The sequence below is a fragment of the Ranitomeya variabilis genome, chromosome 4 (assembly GCF_051348905.1).
Source record: "Ranitomeya variabilis isolate aRanVar5 chromosome 4, aRanVar5.hap1, whole genome shotgun sequence".
Classification (NCBI taxonomy): Eukaryota; Metazoa; Chordata; class Amphibia; order Anura; family Dendrobatidae; genus Ranitomeya; species Ranitomeya variabilis.
In genome coordinates, this window is record NC_135235.1 from 394,812,063 (window position 1) to 394,834,984 (window position 22,922).

The following is a 22,922-nucleotide window of genomic DNA, read 5'->3' on the forward strand; positions in this document are numbered from 1 at the left end:
TCTTGCCACAGAATCTCAGTGGGATTTAGGTCTGGACTTTGAATGGGCCATTCACACACATGAATATGCTTTAATCTAAACCATTCTACAAATGGAACTACTTATGGCTTGCTTTCAAAAATGGCTTGCCATTCTTGCATATAGGCCAGATTCGTGGAGCATATGACTAATAGTTGTACTGTGAACAGATTCTCCCACCTGAGCCTTGAATCTTTGCAGCTCCTCCAGAGTGACCATGGGCCTCTTGACTGTTGCACTAGTTAGTGCTCTCCATGCTTGGGATGTCAGTTTAGTGGACAGACATGTCTTGGAAAGTTTGCAGCTGTGCCATACTCCTTCCATTTTTGGATGATCAATTGAACAGTGCTTCATAAAATGTTCAGAGCTAGGGCTATTATTTAAAAAACCTAGTTTTGCCTTACTCTTCTCCACAACTTTATCCCTAACCTGTCTGGTGTGTTCTTTGGTTTTCATGATGCTGTTTGATCCCTAATGTTCTCAAACAAGCCTCTGAGACCTTCACACAACAGCTGTAAAGAAGTAAGGAGATTCCAGAGGTGCCTCTGCTAGCAGTCGGGCTCCCAATATTTCATATCATGTTCAAACCATACTTCCAGCTATTAGCTGGGATGGAAAAACCATATTCTGTGCACTGATTGAGACCAAAAAATATATAACTGTTTATTCCAAAGGGTTGCAGACACCGAGGATGCACAGCATACAAAGAGCAGATTAGATGAATAAAATGCTAATATAAATATAAAAACTAAATACAACGCGTTTCTGCTCTAAGAGCCTTCATCAGGTAGAATGAGTTGTGTTTAGCGTTTATGGTTTTATTAGAATTTTATGAATTCAATCTACTCTTTGGCATGCAGTTTAGCCCCTCTGGAATCTCCTTCCTTCTTTGCATCCATGTGGATTTGTGGTTGCGCCAGGACAAGCACATCTCCATGCGTCTCGGACGAGCGGAAAACTGCAGACAAGGATCCCATATATCTGCAAAGTTTTCTCTAGCGTTGTGCCTATTTTGTACATCCAGCCCAAGTGAGCGATTTCACTTGTATTATTAACCCCTCTATTATACTTACTGCACTCAGGTAACACTCTACACTTGTTTTCTCTCTATATAGCCTCCTGCTCAAGACTCACGCATTACAGAACAGCTGTAATTTTACTGAGAAGAAATTACACACAGGTAGACTCAGTTCACTAATTATGAGTCTTCCAGTGAATTATGGAGGCAATTGGTCACTCAGGATTTTATTTAGGGGTATCATACTACAAGAACCTCAAAACAAATGAAAGTCACAATTTTGAGTTTTATGTTTCGAAATAATTAGAAAACCATGTATCATTTCATTTACACTTCACAAATAGTTGCTATTTTGTATTGGTGTATCACATAAAAAAACAATAAAATTTGTGGGAGTAATGTCAAAAATTTTTAAATAGTTCACAGGGTATGAATACTTTTTCAAGGCACTGTATGTTAACAAAACAGCATGACAAAAGTGACAATATGTAAAAATTGCAAAAATACTTCCAAAATTTACCAAATACAAATAAATCTTTACTAAAAATTGCATGAAGCTGACAAATGCAAAAACATTGTCTTAAAACGTGCCACAAGCCATTATCCAATGGGGTGGGGTGGCAACCTAACAAATGTTTTGCATCTTTATCCATAATCACTCAAAGTCAAGTATATCCCCTATGCTATAATCAATATCAATATAGGCAAAATAAATACATAAATAACACTGGGCAATACAAAAAAATCATCAGCAAAGGTAATATGTCTGTTTTATGGAGATTGATGTGCTGATTCCAAAAATATACTTAGTTTTGCTGTATCACAAAGTTTCTGAGATATAAGTATTTTTGTTATTGCGCTATTTCTGCATTTTCAATGTACCGTATGTGTTTTTTTTCCTATGTTATTTCCTTTTCTTTGCTTGTCTTACTTATTTGTGAATTTTTTTATAGGGACAACATCAGTAAAGGTTTTAGTGAGTTTTATGGGAAGGAGTATTAACAGTGCAGTAAACCAATGACTGCTTCTCGGAAAGTCACGTTACGAGGTGGTAAGATTTGAGTCAGTCAGAAAAGGATGGTGATGGCAGCAAGGACTGGTATGTGAGACTCTGACAGGAGACAGGCCTCTACAGGGATCTGAGCCCTGCCACAGGGAGATAGAAGGGAAGGCAGCAGACAGCTGCCATTGTGAGAGGATTTTCACTGCATTTCTTGGAAGGCAAGTTGCCTCAGCCACTGAGGTGTAACTGAGTGAGGGTCTCCACAGAGAGAGAGAACCTGAAAGCAGCCAATATCACACTGAGAAACTGCCTGTCTGCAAATGTTCATCTGTAAGGAATAGGCTGACCCATTTACCTCACAACTGTATATTGTTATCTACCAGAATACCTCTAGTAAAATCAGTTCTAAATACAAGCTGCCTCTGTCATCTTTGGGGAAATATCTACATATAGTCGGTCGGCTCATTGCATTTTTTTTTAGTTTGTCACCATCATTGAACTGAACTTACTCTACTGTTTGATCTGATTTAAAAGAGAAAAATGCCCCGGCAGTGTATCAATCATCCGAACAGATTAGGCTATGTGTGTGGCTCTTTTACACCAAAAGGCCAAGTACGTTCAATCGCTCATGATATTAAAAAGATGTACCAGATGTACTTTAAGTGTCCACTTGGTGATCAAGACGAAAGCTCGGCCCCTCATGTGATATGCTCAAGTTGTTCAAATGGTCTTCATGACTGGTTGAGTATGTGGAAAGTGGCTATGCCATTTGCTGTTCCCATGATTTGGAGAGAACCCAAAAATCCTAGTGATGACTGCTACTTTTGTTTTGTCAAATTGAAGGGCTTTTCTACAAAGAACAAACATAACATTAATTACCCTGAACTTGAATCTGCGATTAAGCCAGTTCCACATGATGGTACCTTGCCAGTTCCTGTACCACCGTTGTCTGGATTGGATGAAAATGAAGTAGAATATGAAGACTATGGAGCTGAGGCTACTGGTGAAGACATGGAGACCTCAAGTCAAGATGAGTATGTACCTGATGGAGCAGCTGAGCAGCCAGAACACTTTACTCAACATGAATTAAAAGATCTCATCAGAGACCTTTTGTCAAAAGATAAAGCTGAACTTCTTGCATCTAGGTTGAAATAGAAGAATCTTCTTCATGATAATGTCAAAGTGTGTTATTACTGAAGCAGAAGTAACACTTTAACACAATTTTTCACAGTTGATGGACCAATGGTGTACTGTAACAATGCGAATGGCCTCTTTGAAGAACTGAATCGAGAGAATTTGTTGCAGATTGGCGATTGTTTATTGACTCATCCCAGAGAAGTTTGAAAGCAGTGTTGCTTCACAATGGAAATATGAAACAATCAAACCCTATTGCTCACTCATGTCATCTAAAGAAAAGTTATGAAAATCTGCCAGTTGTTTTGGATGCTATACAATATAAGCATCATCAATGGAATATCTGTGGAGATTTTGTCTGCTAATTGGAATGCAAGGAGGTTTCACATTCACAAATAGTGTTGCTTTTTGTGTTTATGGGACAGTAGAAATACAGTAGAGCATTATGTTTGTCGTGATTGGGAACAGAGAAACATATATGCTTCAGGTAGAGACAATGTTCAGCATAATCCTTTAGTTGCTCCAACAAAAATCTTTCTTCCTCCGCTACATATAAAGTTGGGATTAATTAAAAACTTTGTGAAAGCCATGGCAAAGACAAATTCACAAGGGTTCCTGTACATTTCACAGATATTCTCCAGCATTTCACTAGCAAAACTGAAGAAAGGGGTATTTGTTGGTCATCAAATCAAAAAGCTTATGAGAGATGATGTGTTTGAAGGAACTCTAAATGATAAGGAATTGAGATCTTGGAAAAGCTGCAAGTGGATCTGTGAAAACTTCTTAGGAAAACAAAAATCTCCAGAATATGTTGAAGGTGTTGAGGAACTGCTAAATGCATATCAGTGTCTTGGATGTCGCATGTCTCTGAAAATGCACTTTTTGCATTCACATTTAGATTTCTTCCCTCAAAATCTTTTTGGTGTAAGCGATGGACAAGACGAGCGGTTTCACCAGGACATTAAAGTAATGGAACACCGCTACCAGGAATTTTGGAATGACTCAATGATGGCAGATTACTGTTGGATGTTATATAGGGACAACCCTGAAAATTCGTATCAACGACAGTCTAATACCAAGCACATTAGTTTCTGCTCATATTTTGGTTTCTGTTTTGCATGTGAAATTATTTTGGTTCAATAAAAACTGTTTTGTAAGGTGAAGCATTTTTTTCAGATATGTAGATTACTGCTTTCTTAATATCGCCAGTATATTTCCTATACTTTATAATAATGATGCTGCTCCATGGAAACTATACGTGCTACAGAAAAACTATATACATTTTTGAAATCAGGACAAAAAGATGATTCAGAAAAGTACAAAGTAACCTGCGATGATTACAAAAAATATTTTTTTGTAGACCTGTGTAATATATCGTCCAAAATGGCATAGAACTTTCTAATGCTCAACAGAACAACTTAATAGTAGTAGTGATAATCATTCAGAATAACAAGTGTATACAGCGATAATCTGCAAAAAGTGCTAGATAAACATATCAGCAAATAGACATTTGATGGAAATTGTGGTTTCCTCAGTAGAAATTGTGTTGATACATGTTGGTTCTCTTTGCTGATTGTCCCCATCCCACCTGATCCCATTACTTCAACAATACACTTTTCTATAGGTTTTCTGCCCTTTATATGTATTCCTTTTGTATGGTTTACACTGTTATATATGTTTAACTAGCAGTTTTTTTTATTGTTGTATTCACTGGTTATTCTGCATGCTTTTTACCAATTCTACTATTGATTTTAGCCTTTATCTGTTAGCTTTATGTAGTTTTCAATAAAGAATTATTAGTACAATATTTGGTTTGTATCGTAAATCCTCAAACACCACCTTTTTTCTGCTGCTGTACATTTAGATAAACAATCCAAAAGTGAAATATGTCAGCACTGCTCATCTACCAGCTTAACCTTGCAACAAGATTATACATCCAAGTGATCAACTAATTATCTATCAGTTAAGAATAAAAATAATAGAAGAGTCTTAGATATATATTGTTAAAATTCAATTGTGGCACATGGACTATGGACGTTTCCATGTTTTTCATGATGTATTCTCAGTCCCTGAGGAAGCATTATGGATGACGTGAAGCTGCAGTTGACCGTGGGCTATTTATTTGTATTCTCCGTCTTAGTTATGTGCTTCAAAAAAAGATTTATACATCTACAATTGGTGAGTACTGCAATTGAATTCCTTTCAAAAATTAGCTTTGTGTGTATGGCAAATGAGGATACGTATTTGTTTGGATTTGTGCCAGCCCATTCTGTGAGGTTCCCAAGTCACAATTGATAGGTCTGCCCAGATTTGTGGAGTGAGACTCTCAGGACTTTCTGGCTTGGTGGGCTTACTTTGATGGTCGTTTGATAAAATTTGAAAACATACTAATAACTGTAGAGTCCAGATAAAAGTTGTGATAATAGCAAAGATCTTCGTTTTCTTCAGAATGCCAGTGCTCTCATTGCCTGCCAAGTAAATATAATCCATCAGCCCATATACAATACCAATAACATTGACTTCAGAGCTCATGCAAATTCTGAACATATTAAAAGACACCAGAATTTAAAATCTGCTGTGCTGCATATTGGACCATTGTGAACAAGCCATTAATGCATGATCTTCAGTTATCGGCAGTGCTTTGCTGAAGGTGTAGGTATTCCATTTAGGAAGGGATGGGGGAGGCATTACTTTTAATAACATAGATAATTAACATTAATAATTTGAATACATACCTATGATTATAACATATATGATTTTTTAATTAAAAAAAATCAAGTAAACATAACGTATCTTCTCACCTCATCTGGTTCTTGTAGATCCCGGTATGCTGGATCGATAATTAGATCGTTGATGGGAGTTTTTGATTCCCTCATAAGTGAAATCTTTGAAAGAAAAAATGCACATATTTAATTGTTAATTAAAGTGGCTACATGGCAAGCTACATCAGGGTGGGACTTTTTTTTATATAGGTTATGTTGAATATTCCCAACTTAATTTTAGCTCTTTAACAGGTTCTCCAGTCTTAGTTTTTCATACCTTCTCCAGTAGGGGATCATGTCCATTTCTAAATTGTTGTGTATTTTCTATGTGCAAGACAGCATCATGAACCGTGAGGAAAAAGACATCAGGCTTGATGGTGTCATCAAAGAAATTGCAGATCTCCAGTTTCTTAAACATGTTATCTGAGTAAAAGAAAGATGTGATTATTTCCAAATGACTTGGATCCTCAGAGGACTGTGGAGCCATAATAGCATTTAATTTCTGGAGCTAAGCCGTTATTAATGTATTACATACAACAGAGAATATTTTTATGTACTACTGCTGCCATATTGATACATTTTGCCTTCTCCAAGTGCTACCACCTTTAGATTTGTCACCATGATTGTTCATCATAGGTTTCTGACTTCTCATCGTTGGATAATTTAGCCATTTATTAAATGTAATGTACTATTCTTTGTTAATGAACTCTTTGAATTAGTTTCTTGTTCTGATAACATCCCTTGGGCAGAAATGACTAGATGAACCTCATCATGGCCTCTATGAGAATAATGGTGAGAGACCAGGAACACTTGGAAATTATGTTTACCTTATAGATGATACCTTATACTTTTGATATATCTGGAATCCTCAGAAAAAACACTTTGAGTCTTCAGAGTACCAAGTCAATGTTAATGTTCACCTACATGATTCATTAGCTTGTTGTCCAGTATTGTGTAGATAAGAAGGCATTTTTTTAAATTATTATGTGTGTGTAAAGAACTCAGATTATCTGTAATACGTAAATGGATTGTCCAATCCTGGTTTATTTAGAAAAAGAAACATTTGAGAAGAAGTTAATCTGCTGTTTCTGCTTACCATCACACGCAGCAATGTAAGGATCTACATCAATTCTCTTAAATTCCTTATATATCTGTGGTAGAAAATACATAGATTGAGGTGATCACTTAACATAAAGCAATTTGCATGAACTGTCACAAAGAATGTGAAATTACCAGCTTTAGAACTTTCACAGCCACCACATCTAGAAAAGTTATCTGACTAAAATCTAAAATAATGCTGTGGATGGACACTTTTGGAACAGAGACTTTAACAGGCAGCTCCGAGTTCCAGTCTACTTGGATCTCAATTTCTTTTGTTTGAATGCCATCATTCTCAAGTCCTTGAGGATCCTCAGGGTCATCTTCTGATTCGTATCCAATGTTGTCTATACCCACTGGACTGATTACACCATTCTGGAAAAAGACATAGAAATTGGTCTATGTGACTGGTTGATTAAAATATGTACCATCCCATATTGAAAAAAATGCTTTTTCTTTACCATATATTTTAAATCTAGTAGTCATCATTTGCTATTAATAAAATAAAACAAAAAGCAGAAATCGTGCTTTGTAGTTTATAATAAATTTGAGTAAAATCAGGCAATGTGATCAAATAAAAAATAATCTATATTTACTCATTATATCCCCTGTCACTCAAGTTCAACTGATCTGGTTTGTGTTTTAATACTAGAGCTGCAACAGTGACGTGCCTCTCAATGCATCACAAAAGTAGCAGACAATGTTCAAAACGGGTGATATTCCAATCAAGACATCTAGCGTATTCAAATTTCTTTGTATACGGCAGAATAAAAGATGACTTGACTGGAATATCACCTGTTTTGGATGCTGTCTGCTACTTTTGTGATCTATACCATTTCCAAGTTGGCTCCTTTGTTTTTTGGACTTTTTGTCCTTCTGAAGGAGAGTGCTGCCAGCCATATGTCTACTATGATGCCTGTCTATACATGTTTATACCCACTTCACCTTTAAAGGGAACCTGTCACATTGTACATACAGTCCGATCTGCGGACAGTATGGTGTAGAGAAGGAGAAGCTGAGCACAATGATTATACATCTTTTGGAAAAGATTAAGTAGAACTTGTACTTTATTCATTGAAATCCCTGGTGTTATCATACATATGAGTCCAGTGGGCATTCCTACTAAGTGATTGACATCTAACTCTTCATGCACAGTCATAAAGGGAAGACTTCTAGTCAATGAATGGGACCACCCTCTGGACAAATCCACACAAACGTTTCCCATAAAAATGTTTTTGAATCTGATCAGGCAGGAGGAGCTGAAGGTCAGGCATCATGTTCAACACGATAGGTTCCCTTTAATCGGATGACTGATCAGTGTACTTAGCATTAGCATTGGTCATGATTGCATCTATGTTTTTGCTCCTAAAGGTTTAATATAGTGAATATACTGATAAACAAATATGGAAGTCATTTAGCAGGAGCCTCGCTACTAGTCAACTGAGCAGAAATAATTGCAGTTTCAAAAGTAGAGTACTTCCTCCTAGCTTTGGAGAAATGTGAGCTGTTATCTGACTGGTTGCCATTGAGTATGAAAACGTGAACTGCAAACTCACCTTTGTAGTTGTCAGCTTTCCTTTCTTTATAAGTTTATGGATCTTTCCCAATGCTTTTGTCCTTTTTGTAAAAACTTTGACAGAATCAAATCCAACCTTTAAAGAGAGAAACATTTAGTAGGGAATTGAACATCTTTGACAGGGAAGGTCCACATGGGACAAATCTACACTGCATCCGCAATGGAAAAATCTTGTCCAAATGCCGCATATTCCGCTGTGGAATTGCTGCAGCATAAATTGAAATACTGACAATGTAAAATCTGCAGATTCAAGTTAAAACTCCATAATGCAAGGAAGAAGCCATATATAACACCACAATCAAGAAATGCTGCAGTCTTCGTTGGGCCAAAGCTCATTTATCCCCTTCCCAAGGTGGCCCGTATCTGTTTTTGAGTTTTCGTTTTCTCCTCCCCTTCTTCGCAGAACCATAACTCTTATTTTTCTGTCCACATAAACATATGAGAGCTTGTTTTTTATGAGATGAGTTGTACTTTTGAATGACACCATACATTTTACCACATAATGTATTGGAAAACGGGGAACAAAAAATTCCAAGTGCAATGAAATTCTGACATTGTTTTTTTGAAATTGTTTTTACTATGTACATCTTATGGTAAAAATGACCCTGCAATATGATTCTGCTCGTCAGTATGATTACGGTGATACCAAATATGTCAATTTTTTTATTATTTTGGTGAAAAAAAATCAGAAGTTTGCAAAAAAATTGATTTTTTACTTACAGTAAAATCTGTTTCTCATAGTCTTCATTGAGGGACACAGAACCATTGGATAGTCTGCTGCCACCAGGAGGCTGACACTATTATTGTAATTATTGCAATGCTGGAGCAGACTTCCTACGTTCTGTGAGAAAGCAGTAGGAGGAGAAAAGAAAAGAATTAAGGAAAGAAGAAATATAACAGTACCCCAACCAGGCAATCAAGGGAAGGAGCTATGTCCACCAAAGAATACTACAAGAGATAGATTTTTAAGTAAAAAATCTATTTTTCTTGTTCGTCTTATTGGGTGACACAGAACCATGGGATCTCCTAAAGCTGTCCCTAGGGTGGGTTAGTATTATGGTAATACCACCTGGCCTTCAGCCATAACTTAAGCGGAAGTCAGGGCTACTGCCACCTGCAGTACCTTTCTACCAAGGGTTGCATCTGCCGAGGCAAAAGTGTGCACCCTGTAAAACATAGAAAAAGAATGCACCAGTGCCCAAGTAGCTGCTTTACAGAGCTGCAAAGCCGATGCCTGAGGAACTGCCCAGGAAGCGTCCACTACTCGCAAGAGTGAATGGAGCCACCCTGGCCTTAGCCTTATAAACCTGGACAATAGAAGACTTGATCCCACGGGCAATGGTTTCTTTACAAGCGGCTTGACACTTATGAGGGCCCTATGGTATAACAAACAAAGAATCAGAATGCCTAAATGAGGCAGTAGCCAATAAACAATATCTTATGGCTCTAACAGTGTCCACGCTTTGCAGAGCCTTCTCCCTAGACTGAGATGGTGCCGGACAAAAGGAAGGTAAAACAATATCTTCATTAAAGTGAAAACTCAAAACCACTTTTGGAAGAAAAGACAGAACTGTCCTCAACACTACCTTATCCTGATGAAGAATAAGGTAAGGGGTGTGACTAGACAGAGCCGCAAGCTCCAAACCCTCTCTGTAGACATGAAGGTCAGTGAGTGCTCTCTTTCGCTGACTTCGCTGTCTTTAGAAAGACCACATGAACCAGGACTTATCCCTCTGAATTCCCATACTCCATTCCCATGGGCAGAATACTACTCAGACAACACAGGGTGACAGTGAAACAGTGTGGCAATACTTTATTGAGCCACCAACAGGCAACTCATAGTACAGTTCCAGCAAGTACATAAGATGGTGCAAATTACAGTGCCTCACCTTACCACTGGTTCAACAGGATTAGAGCATCTGCGACTTCAGCATTTCCAGGCCGACTACTCCACCAGTGGCACCTCACTTTTGGTGGGCACCCACAGAGAGGAGGTAACGACAAGCTTAGGAAGCTGACAGTCCATTGAGGTATGTGGCCCAATTGTCCCAACCTGAGTGCTCCAAACATCTTCATGGGCTAATTGATGGGCAGTGGATCACATCTGTATTCCTCCAGTTGGAGGCATGGTGCATGGCTGCTATTCTGGAAAGTATCTCTGCAGATGGATAGGGGTCACTTTTTATACCCAAATCTGCAGGTCAGCCCAAAGGTGAAATGGGGTCAACTCTCACTGAGTATTCAATCAATCTGCATAGTTTGTCCATCGATGTTTGCAGGTCAACAAGCTGCTTGGACTTATACAATGGGTAATCAACATATTAGCAAACATTGATTGTCCAATGACCCTACATCCCTGTCCTCCAAGGATAGCAGCACAATGAACTGTAGGAGCTGATATAATAGGTAAACAGTGGCCCTTCAACAATTCAACAAACATCAATTCAACAGTCAATGTTCAGGCTCATATGAACAATGGCTTATGTCTCCTGACCCACTGGAAAATATGTCTGGCATAACTAAGAATAAATGCTGTGTCGTCACACCCTCCTAACAGACATGACTATAATGACTATAAGGAAAGATACCTTATAAAAAACAAAAAGCACAGAGCTCTTTCTGATTTGCTCAAAAGGAAGGGACTGAAGAGTCTCCAAAACAAGATTCAGCTCCAAAGGGGCTGGATCGGGTAGCTTAACATATGCCACCCTATGGAGAAAAGTTTTAACCTTTTAAAAATACATTTGGAAGGAAGAATGATCCCGGGGACAGAAGGTCTGGGCAGTCAAGAAGAGCCGTTGGAACATCTGACCAGAGATTGATCACTTCCAAATACTAGGCCCTCTGAGGCCAATATGAGCAATGAGAATGACTGGAACACCCTCTGCACTGATCTTTGGGTAAAAGCGATGAAAGTGGAAAGAGGTAAGGCAAAGTGAACTGTGTCCAAGAAATTGCCAGGCCATGGTCTGAAATTGCCTGGGGATCCCAGGACCCTGCCAAAAATTTCAATACCTTGTGATTCAGACTAGATGCCAATAGATCTACATCCTGTGTACCCCATTGTTGACAGATCTGCCCGAACACCTCTAGGTGAAGAGCCCACTCCAGGATCCATGTGGCTTCTGCCATGGCTGATGGGCTTCGTGTGCCCCCTTGGCGATTGATATAGGCTACAACCTATCTGATTGAACTCTGATCAGCAAACCCTGAAATAGGTGTTGCCAATGTAAAAAAAAAGCCAGACTTAAAGCTCTGAGATCCAGTTTGTTGATTGGGAGCAGTCTCTCCTACCTCTTCCAAACCATCAAGTAATGGAAAATGGCTCACCAGCCAATTAGGCCGGCTTTTGTTGTAAGCACCTGCCACTGAATGTGATGAAAAGAGTGACCTTGAGTTAACGGGGTGACGTCAACCACTACCTGAGAGACTAGCAGCAGTGAAGAGGAAGATGAGGACACTATGAGAAAGTTCTGCAGAGGCCTTGACCGAAATTGAGCAAACAGTAAAGCCTTGAACATCGCAAACATCTTTCCTTAAGAACCTCATGCAAAAACAAAGGGTATGTCTGCCTGGTCGATTTAAAGTCATGATGGAAGATTGAAGAGATAATCTCTTCTCTGGAGGAATGAATACCGATGACTCAACAATATCGAACACCATTCCCAGAAATGGTAGCCGCTGTGTTGGATTAAAACAAAGGTTGTCCTGTTGACAATTTATCCAAATCAATCCAGGGTCTGAAGAATGATATGTATGCAATCTAGATTTTGAGCAAAAAAAAAATGGCGCTTTGACAAAAATGTTGTCCAGATAGGGGAAAAAAATTATTCCTGTAGATCATAGAAATGGCAAAATCAGGGCAAGGATCATTGTAAATACCCTGTGTGCTGTGGCCAGCCCGAATGGGAGAGTCCTGAACTGATTGTGATCCTGATTGACCGCAAAGTGAAAAAATTGCTGATGGCCCGGAAAAATTGACACATGCAAATTAGCATCTCGAATATCAACTAAAGAAAAAAACTCTCTGGTATTCGAATCACCCATGCTTGAAGCAGGGATATTATAACCTGGTCAAAATGGCTCTTAAGATGTGAGATCTGAGAGGGCAAGAGCAAAAGAAACCATCATGAGGTAGAGCGGAGAACTCAATTCTGAAACCCGAAGAGATGATCTCCCTGAAGCAAAGATTGCTGACTTCCACGTGTCATGCTTCCTGGAAAAGGAGGAGGTGGCCCCCAACCTGTGAAGAGACCCGGAGTGGGGGCTGCCTGTCAAGCATCGATTCTCCTACCACCTCTTGACCCAGAAGGCCTAATTCCTGACCCAGAGGGGCGTCCGGCAGGTGTTGCTCAAAATGTAGTTCTCATGGGAGACCTTTTCTTCTAACCTGCCCACCTGACTCATCTAGTGCAGGAAACTGGCGAAAGTGACAAAACCTGAAAGGCCCCACACCTTCGAAAGGGATGGCTGGCCCTGGACTGAGGAAGCAGGGTGCTTCTACTGCCTGTGTTTGCCTGATCCCAAATAAGCTAGACTCTTAGAAAGGTAGATTCATCAAAGATTTCTTTGAACCTTAGTCCAACCTCCAAATTTTGAGCCACAGCATGCTGAGAAATGCGACACAGTTACTCGCCACGTGGGCAGAGCACTCCACCGTATCCAAGGGAGCTGAACAGAGATACTTCCCTGCTTGTGCAATTTGGTCATCGATCTCAGCTAATCCAAGATACTGGGAACCAGCCAAGAAACTGTTGCAAATGCCTAGGTCATGCCGTTACCGCCTTTGGAAACCCAAGCAGCAGAAAAAGCTGGACAAAGGGCAAAACCTGCTGTCTCAAAAGCAGACCTCGACACAGACTCAATACGCCTATCTGAGGGATCCTTAAGCGCTGCAATCTCAGTAAGAGACACACTGGTCACTTTAGATAAGTGAGATACCATAGTATCTATCATCAGTGGGGTAAACCAAGCAGCCACCAGCTCTGCTGGGAAGGGTTATAATAACACCTTCATATGGCTACCCTTCTGAAAGCATCTGTCTGCATGTTCCCATGTTTTCTGCAACACCTATGTAAACTACACATGTTTGAAAAAGGATCTAGCCAGGCACTTACCCCTTCTAAAGAAAAATCTTTTCAGAAGCGATTGGTGGCGGCGTAGCCGTCATTCCCAGACAGGTTTCCACTACTGACACCAAACTATCCACCATTTACCTTAGTTATCCCAACTAATATAAATCCAGGATGGATTCTGAATTGGAACTGGATTCTGAGTGCAAAGGGAAGCGAATCCCCTGGGAAGGGGAAAAGGAATCTTGACGCCTTTCCTGTGAAGGTGATCGGGATGAGGAAGAATCCCGCAGCCTACTGGACCGCTTTCGTGACCGGCTTTATTGGTACGGCGTAGCCGGAGGATCGGACCCACTCACAGCGGCGATCGGAGCAGAAGGGGTACAGGCAGTACAATAGGCCACAGACTGACCAGTGAAAGACTTACTATTACAAGTCACACAAGCATAATAAGTGACAAGTGCAGACTGTCCTAATGGGTGTGCACTGTCCTCTCTAGACTCAGATATTATGAGTGATTAAGAAAATACAAAAAGAAAAAATAGAAAACTCCACTAAACAGTGACACAAAAACTGTTAAGAGTGCCTAGAATCAGCCCCAGTAGCCAACAGCCTACCATATCCACAATGCAGGAATCTGTGTCCCCTGTGAGTTTGCTATCCCACAAGGAGGAAGATGATAAAGTGCTTTTGTGCCTCAAACCATTTCATAGTTCTGTGCCAAAGCCAGGAAGAGGAAGGAGAGGAGCCAGTGGGGTGGGAACCCAGCGTTGAGACACAACCGCTGTTTGGCCAAGCTTGCAGCCTCTCTGATAGACCATGAGTAACACGGCTGAATATTGGCTGGAAACACCCAGCCCAGTGATAGGCCTAAAACTCCTGCCTGCAAAATGGCCTAACACTCCCACTGCCATGCCACACACCAGGATGGCACTGCTACTTTCTACAGCATTCCAGATGCCACCACTGCAATGGCTCATTCCCGCCCACCTCCAGTTTAACCCTGAGGGACCAGCAGGATGAATAGGGCCCCCAGCAACAGCAACTGTCCCCTGCAAAGCTCCTGGTAACCACCACCCTAGGACTATATAGGAGGGAGGTGGGGAAAGGGCTTACGACAGCGATATACTTACCTGTCCTGCAGCGCCTGATCCCCTTATCTTCTGCTTGTGGTGACTTCTGCCTCGTTCCTGCACCAACTGTGTTAAGGCTTGTTGGTCCAGCCACACCAACGTGAGAGGCTATGACCTGAACAATTACAGCCTGTACTGTACGCCACATCATAGGTGAGACAGTGAGACAGTGCACAACTACACTCTGCTACCCTGAAACATCCATATGAAAAACAAAAAGCAAAGTGGTTAGTCCCTAACCTAAGACAGTTCTGAGATGGACCTTGCCTCCAACTGACATTACACTAAAACTAAGGAAGCCTGCTCCAGCATGCAGGGTATAGTCAGCTGAGCAGGAGACAATTTTATTTAATTGCAATAATAGTGTCAGCCTCAAGGTGGCAACAGATTATCCCATGGATCTGTGTCCTACAATAAGATGAAAGAGAAAAAAAATAGTTTTGAGTTGTGTCGCCACTTTCCAAGACCCATAACGTTTTCATTTGTCAATAGAGATGTATGATGACTTATTTTTGGCAGGGCGGGACAAAGTTTTTATTTATATCATTTTGGGATGGATATGACATTTTGATCTTTTGTTACAGCATTTTTTGTGGTATTACAGTGACCAAAAAAAATATAATTGTGGCGTTCTTGAATTTACCCTGTGATTATGTGATCGCTTGTGCTATATTCAGCAATACCACAGTTTTGCTGCATTTAGTGAAAATCATGGTCTCCTATGAAGTGCAGCCACAGGCAGGGTTGCAAGTGAGCTCTGCAATGACAAGCATGGGGGTCTTCAACAAACTCTCTGCTATCATAGCAACCCATCAGCGACCCACAATCACGTCATGGGCACGCTGATGGTTACATTAGATGCGCCCCCCCCCCCCCCCCCGCCAGCTTGTTGTTAATGCCGCAGTCAGAGTTTGACAGCAGCATTTAACAGGTTAAAAATCATGAGTGGCACTTTGTGCCAACTGCTAGGTATGGGGCAAGCTCACCCCATGAGGCTATTCCATACACTCGCTACCGATTAGCACAGTGCAGTGCAGTGGATGTCGGTATGTGTTAAAAAAGGAGTTAAGCAAAATAGAAAACTGCTTTGTGGTCAGATGACTTAAAATGTGAAATTCTTTATGGGAACCACTGACTCTGTATCCTGTGGACTCAAGAGGGACCATCCAACTTATCATTAGCACACAGCTCACATGAGTGCATCTTCGATGGTATGGGGTTGCATTAGTGCGTATGGCAGGGCCGCTTGACAAGGAAAGGCGTATCAATGCTGAGCATGATATAGAGGTTTAAGAACAACATATGCTCTTCTGACAACGTCTCTTCCAGGTAATGCCTTCATATTTCAGCAAGACAATGCTAAACCACACACTGCATCCATCACAACAGTATGGCTACGCAGAAGAAGATTCCAGGTGATGAACATACCGCGTACAGTCCAGACCTTTCACCAACAGAAAACATTTGGCGCATTATGAAATTAAAAATCCGGTAAAGACCCCTGGCTGTTGAGTAGCTATAAACCTATACCAGGCAAGAATGGTACTCCAGCAATTGGTCTCCTCACTTCCTAGACTTTTACAGACTGTTGTAGAAGAAGAGGGGATGATGCACAATGTAGACAGGGCCATGTAACAACTTTTTTGAGATGTGTGGCTGCCATAAATTTCTAATGAGTTAATGTTTTCAAATGAAATGGAAAAATGTCCAACTCTCACCTCCTGATCTGTTCTATGTTCTCTGGTAAATAAAATCTGGCTAGAAGACATTTCCAAATCTTTGCATTTTTGGTTTCTTTACATTTTACACAGTGTCCCAACTTTTGGAATTGAGGTTGTGTAAGATAATACTACTATGTACATGATCAGGGACTCATACTGTATGTGAAGAATTAACATATTATCTGCTGTCTATAGTGTCCCAGACACATAATTTTGAAATTCAGTGAATTTCTCCAGTGTTGGAGGACTCACCCTGTGTAGTGTTTCATTTTATCTGTGGGGGAGCTGCTGTCTATAGTGTCCCAGACACATAATTTTGAAATTCAGTGAATTTCTCCAGTTTTGGAGGACTCACCACGCGTAGTGTTTCATTTTATCTGTGGGGGAGCTGCAAGGAAATCTGCAAGGGTCAATGTAGATTACTCTGATAACTGAAAGTCCAAGCAGCAGGACATCATTTCTAACAAATGGAACTGTATTGCCGTCTGAACTTTTCATGACTGTAAGGAAAATAACTTATCTATCCATGAGCGCATCAGAGCTGCCTGATTGTCATAACTCCCAAAGAAATACTGTAAGTTAGGGGCTCAGCTGTATCAGCCATCATTCTACTTACAATTCTTCTAATGCCGCTCTTCAGTCCTTCTATGTTTCCATAGAAGATGCCACTCGAGAAGCGAACAATTTTCACTCCATCAGACTCCACAAGCTGTAAAGTACAATTTGTTAAAGATTTGTAAATTTAGAGCTGATTTCTATGTCATAAAGTTGTGATATAAAATGCCTACATTTTTGTAAACTTTCACATCTTTGTAGAGATCAGTGTTTGCAACATTCCCAAGAGCACAACAGGAAGGGCTGAAAAAGAAAATACATAGATTTTTTTTTAACAATATTATTTTAACGGACTATCATTTTAAGTTGGTTGGCACATAAAGTGCAATTTTTCACATCAACAAACTATTAATAACTGTACACCTTACAATTTTCAGCACATTTTGCATGATTTTGTTTAAGCGAGCATCTCTTTTAACTCTGACTGTGTAACTTCTTCCCTGTGCGCTACTATTTGTGCTTTTTAGTTGTTCCCTCAAGCTCTTCCCTGTACAAGCTGCAGTTACAAACAGTCTAAAGTTCAAGAAAGTGGCCTAATATAATAATAGAAAATAAAATGCTTCAAAATACTGAATAAATTAATGTACTTACAACTGGACGCGCAGAACGACAGTCAGTAATCCAAACACCAGACCGGCCAATAACCCCAAATCCAGGCCCAGGATAATAGCTGCGATACATGTAAATACCCAGATAAGCTGTAAAAAAGATATATTAATCCATTATATCAAGAAATAGTAGAAGAAAATGTCATATCTTCTGTGAGGAAAACTGAAGCTTGGGCATCATGGGACATTCCAACTGGACAATAATCCCAAACATACCTCAGTAGAAGTCCTGAAAGATCCTGAATGGTTTGAAGATTTGAAGGGATTTGAGGGATTTGAAGAAGGTAGTTGAAGCCCACAAACCCAAGGATATTAAACAACTTGAGACCATTGCCTATAAGGAATATGGTAAAATTCCCCAGGAAAGAGGCCAGAAGCTGGTGTCTGGTTTTACATCACATTTGGAAGAGGTCATATAACAGCCAAACTGCTCTCTAAGGAGGTGGTTATCATTATTGCTTTGTGGTGCTGGGGCCCTGGGTTCAAATCCCATCTGCATGGAGTTTGTATGTTTTCTTGTGTTGCGTGGGTTTTCTCAAGGTTTGCCCCCCGCACTCCAAAGATAGCGGACAGATGCTTATCATGAAGGAGCTGAATAATTTTAGACTGCAGTAGATAGTAAGCGTGGCATTTTTTGCTGAATTTGGAGGAACCATTTGATATTTTAGACGTGTTGAGCTTTTTAAATTGTTCTTGGTTGATTGATTTATTGGAAACAGTTTGTACATTTTGCATATAAACCTAATTAGTAAAGGGGTTCAATAATTTTCATTGCTACTGTATATTTGCAGTAGTACAAAATCATGTCCTCACTCCCCAACATATTTGTAAAAATAAATGTAAAGGTGACAATCCCTTTCAGAGTGTTTTAAAGGGTCTCTGTCACCAGACCTTTGCTTTCTGGGAGCTGCATGATATAGAAGCAGAGACCGAGATTCCAGCAATGTGTCACTTAATGCACTGCCTGGTGAAGTTTTGATACAATCCCTTATTTCTGTGCTGCATATCTACCAATTCTCAAAATGCTGAGCTCTCTGTAACCCCGCCCACACCAATTATTGGCAGCTTTCTAAGTACACTGTGCATAGGCAGAAAGCTGCCAATCAGTGGTGTGGGTGGGGGTACACTGACTTCATGAATTTGGAGGACAACATGGCCACAGGCTGCAATCCTTGACGATTGCTACTTCCAATAGGTGGCACTACAGTTCTAGTGCTCTTCCTCTCTGAAAAGACAATTTGCATATTTCCCAGAGGAGCATTGCGGCTTTAAGTCTCCTCATCTCGACAGGCTTAACATGTCACTCTCCGCAAGGAGAAACAATACTTCTTGGATCCCTGTCAGACGCCTCTCACTCAGCCAAACCAGATCTCCACTTTGCACTGACGAGGGGCAGTACCCCAAAACACAGTGTCTGCAAATTGAGATTCTGGTTTGCTTTTATCCTAAGTCATGTGACAAGGCTCGTTAAAGGGTCGACATTGACTGTTAGAATTGCTACTTCCAATAGGTGGCACTAAAGTTCTAGTCCTCTTCCTCTCTGAATACACAATTTGCATATTTCCCAGAGGAGCATTGCGGCTTTAAGTTTCCTCACCTCGAAATGCTTAACATGCCACTCTCCGCAAAGAGAAACGATACTTCTTGGATTGTAATGTATAGTAATGCTTTATTGTTCTATGTTTTATATAAATCTGCATTTTTATCTTAAGGACTGGTTTGTGTCTCGGTTTCCCTGGAGGTTTTACCTCAAGGCTGTCCCCGATGTTTAGGGAGGGCTGTCCATAGGGGAACCAGTGGAAGGCATAGGGATATAGTTGGCATCACTCATGGTAGGAGATAGTTAAAAAGCTTAGGAACAGCCCACATATGAGGATATGTTATATCAGATAAGAAGAGGAAGCACTTTCTAGTTCAAGAGAGAGTAAAGGGAGTGACAGTAGAGGAAGTGACAGTGACAGTGAGTGAGAGGTTCTAGTTCAGTGGATGCATAAGCGGCGAAGGGTCCAGTCATTTTCAAGTCTCCAAACAGTATGAGGACACATCCAATGTTTCGGTTAGATCGTGGGAAGGTCTTGGACCTAGGGCCTAGAAGAGGCATTGGATTCCATGGCTCTGTTTCCCTGAGAGAAAGAGGCCAGTTGGGTCACAGTGGGAGGGTAAGATGGTGGGCCTCAGAGAAGCTGTAATGCCAAATAGAAAGTCCCAGGAGCTGTTGAGGTGGGGACAGTTCGGGCAGAATGGAAGCAAGAACTGATAGTGTACTGGGCAAAGGGAACACCAACCGGAGGGGACTCTGTCTCATTCTGTATGCTGCAACTGCCTGTATCCAAATTGCAGAGTAAAGCTGAACCTGTTGAACTGGACCTAAGGTCTCCTCTTAGTGTGCACCTATATCCGGTCTCAAGAGCTGGAAGATAGCAAGGACTCTCGAACAAGAAGAGAATACAGAACGAATCCCACAGCACGATGCACATATATCTGTTTTCCATTTAGAAGAGGGGTTTCAGGGTTAGGAAATGTCAGTTCCGGCCCTCAGCATCGGCCTTGTGGCCCCCTTTAGCTGCACCAAGTATCCCAGTAAGTGAACCATCTCTGGTATCAAGGTATCTGACCCCACATTATGCTACTCTCAGATTAGGTTGCAAAAACCTAATGACAAATTCACTTTAAAAGGCTCTTCCTAACAATGGCATATCATGTGATTGCTGGTAGACAGACTACTAAGACCACCACTGATTGTTCTGGCTGAGCAACAATGGTGCAAATTTGATTTCTCACCATAAATTATGTTTAAGGAAATGTTATTTGAGCTTGATCTGTTTTCCCAATATCAATGAACTTCAGTTGAAATTAATCACAAACTCTCAAAAATGCATTAATTTATTGATATCTAGACATTGCCCTATTTTTTAGGAAGAGTCCTTGCACAGACGGATGTTGTCAGTGATTACTGGCCACGGAATGTGTGGAGGGACATGCCTCTTTGATGTGGAAATTGCCTCTTCAGAGAAGAAGACTCAAGTGCCACCTTAAATGGGCCTTGCCACATGACTTAGGATGAGAATCAAAACTAGAAACTTTGTTTGCAGACATGTTTCAGAGTGTTTGCTCCTCAGCAGTGCAAATGAGGAATTACTTTTACTAATTTGGTTGAGTGAGAGGCTTATGACAGGCAGTCTAAAGGGTTGCATAAGTAGCTAAATGTAGCCCTACCTCTAGACACATCAACATGGTGAATGGTAACAATCAGTTGTTAATTTTCCAAGAGTAATAACCCAAATAACAGAGAAATGTCACAACACAGAGTTCTAGGAAAAGATGCTCAAGAATTAGTAAATTATGGGGAAATGAAATATTTTCTTAACCTGAGATACATAACAGTTCTTCTTTAATATGTCTTGATTATCTGTTATCTTTTTATCTTATCTAGTAATACTTAAATAAAACATACCGAATCCCATTTGTTCTCTCTCCAAAGTCTGGGCACATCACGAACCTGCCAGAACATGCCTTTCAGGTTGGCTATACAAATAGCTGCCAAAACAGACTTTCAAAGAAAAAGGTAATGGTTAATCCTCTGTCCACATAATCTTTAAAAAAAAAATGTGATTAAAAGAAGTGTCAAGTTTGAGCGTAAGATGTTACACTAATTTATACTGTTACATGATTAGTCGGGTATCAGAAGAACTCTTCTTTATTAAGTCGCAGTACCATGACTGACCACATGGTGCGCTGGTAAAGATAATTTCCAAACAAAACATGACATTAGCCATTTCGCAATGGTGGTGTTTTCAAAGAAGACGGTTATGGTGGAATAGTATGTATCAATTTATAAAACTTTAAATTAGGTATTTATTTGCTTCTGAGCAAGAATTTGAAAGATATTAATGGGGTTTGCCGGTGTTAGGAGTCAAGTTCCCGCCGCTGCACAGGGGGAATCTCAAACCATGTCTGCTGCGGTCTCCCATTCTTCTCCAGCCGCAGTGGAGTCTGCTCAGCGGAGACGATGGTCCCAGCGTCTTGCTCAGTCCCACTCTGTGCATAGGGTTACTACTGCTTTTCCAGCTTCTGCCATTGAAGCCAGTGCTGGGCAGTGGCGAGCAGACACTTTTGGGACTAAGTCCTGCTTTTCCCCTTCTGAGCATGCCCAGGGCAAGATCTCCCGTTGGATATTGAGGGTCACATACTCTGATACTGCAGCAGATCCCATTGGTCCTCCAGGAAGGTCCTGAAGGTGCTCAACTTCTGTGGCAGCTTCCCATTGGTCCTTTTTTGGAAGGTCCTGTTCATGCTGCAGCTATATAAGCTTCGCATGACCGCACGGTCATGCGCTAGTGTAAACGTGTGTGTGTTGATGTGTGAAAGTCGTTCATTAATTATCCCCTCCCTTGTGTATCACTGCTCGCGTAAGGTGGATGATTGCTATCTAGCGCCCGACTTAGCCATCAGCACGTGACACACAATACAGCGTCTAACTGCTGTGACCGCCAGTGCGGCGCCGTGCGCTTTCACAGCGCTTTCCTGACCCAAACCTGGGTGGTTAGTGGCGTCCGCCAGTGCGGCACCGCACGCACTCTCGTGCATCTTTATTATTTCTTTCACTCTGACACCCCAGTTGCGGTGTCGAGCGCAAGAGGTCTATATAAACTCAAATCCTGTGTCTTGGGATAGACTTCTGTGACTCCTTGCTTGCGCTCTTGGTGTGGTACCGTGGCCCTGTGACGCAACAGGGTTCGCTTCCTTCACACAGGGTGAAGTTAACCCGTGTGTGTATCCACATTGTACCGCCATATAGTCCGTCATTACTTGGCAGCAGGTTCCATCTCTGCACGGTGGACCCCGGGCTGCGAACGCACCTTACTCTATCTTTCTTATTATTTGGTGCGTTCCGCTAGCCCTAACAGCCGGTTGTTGTTTTTTTTAATCCTCAGGTTTTCCCTACATCCGCATAACCCAATAATTGACTGCTGTGGCAGCATACTGTAGTTGTGACATTGACATTATGGCCATGTAAAAAAGATATCTAGGGTTATCATTATCTACACTATATGGCGGTATTATAGACAAACACACGTGGGTCAACGTAACCCGGTATGTATTGAGGCAAACTCTTGACTCACAGAGCCGCTATACTGCAGAATGTGCTCTAGTGTTTGGTCGC

General features: G+C 40.9%; 1 protein-coding gene across 1 annotated transcript in view; it reads right to left on the reverse strand.

Moving 5' to 3' along the window:
* Nucleotides 1–1,919: 1,919 nt before the first annotated feature.
* LOC143764876 (pendrin-like) overlaps nucleotides 1,920–22,922 on the reverse strand; it is a 162,338-nt gene continuing 141,335 nt past the window's right edge. The window contains exons 12-21 of the mRNA XM_077250938.1: nucleotides 21,213–21,308; nucleotides 17,742–17,848; nucleotides 17,324–17,393; nucleotides 17,152–17,244; nucleotides 8,590–8,685; nucleotides 7,169–7,408; nucleotides 7,032–7,086; nucleotides 6,213–6,358; nucleotides 5,975–6,058; nucleotides 1,920–5,641 (exon numbers count right to left, since the gene is read on the reverse strand). Coding sequence (XP_077107053.1) covers nucleotides 5,618–5,641; nucleotides 5,975–6,058; nucleotides 6,213–6,358; nucleotides 7,032–7,086; nucleotides 7,169–7,408; nucleotides 8,590–8,685; nucleotides 17,152–17,244; nucleotides 17,324–17,393; nucleotides 17,742–17,848; nucleotides 21,213–21,308 — 1,011 coding nt within the window. The 3' untranslated portion in view covers nucleotides 1,920–5,617. The remainder of the gene's footprint in view (nucleotides 5,642–5,974; nucleotides 6,059–6,212; nucleotides 6,359–7,031; nucleotides 7,087–7,168; nucleotides 7,409–8,589; nucleotides 8,686–17,151; nucleotides 17,245–17,323; nucleotides 17,394–17,741; nucleotides 17,849–21,212; nucleotides 21,309–22,922) is intronic.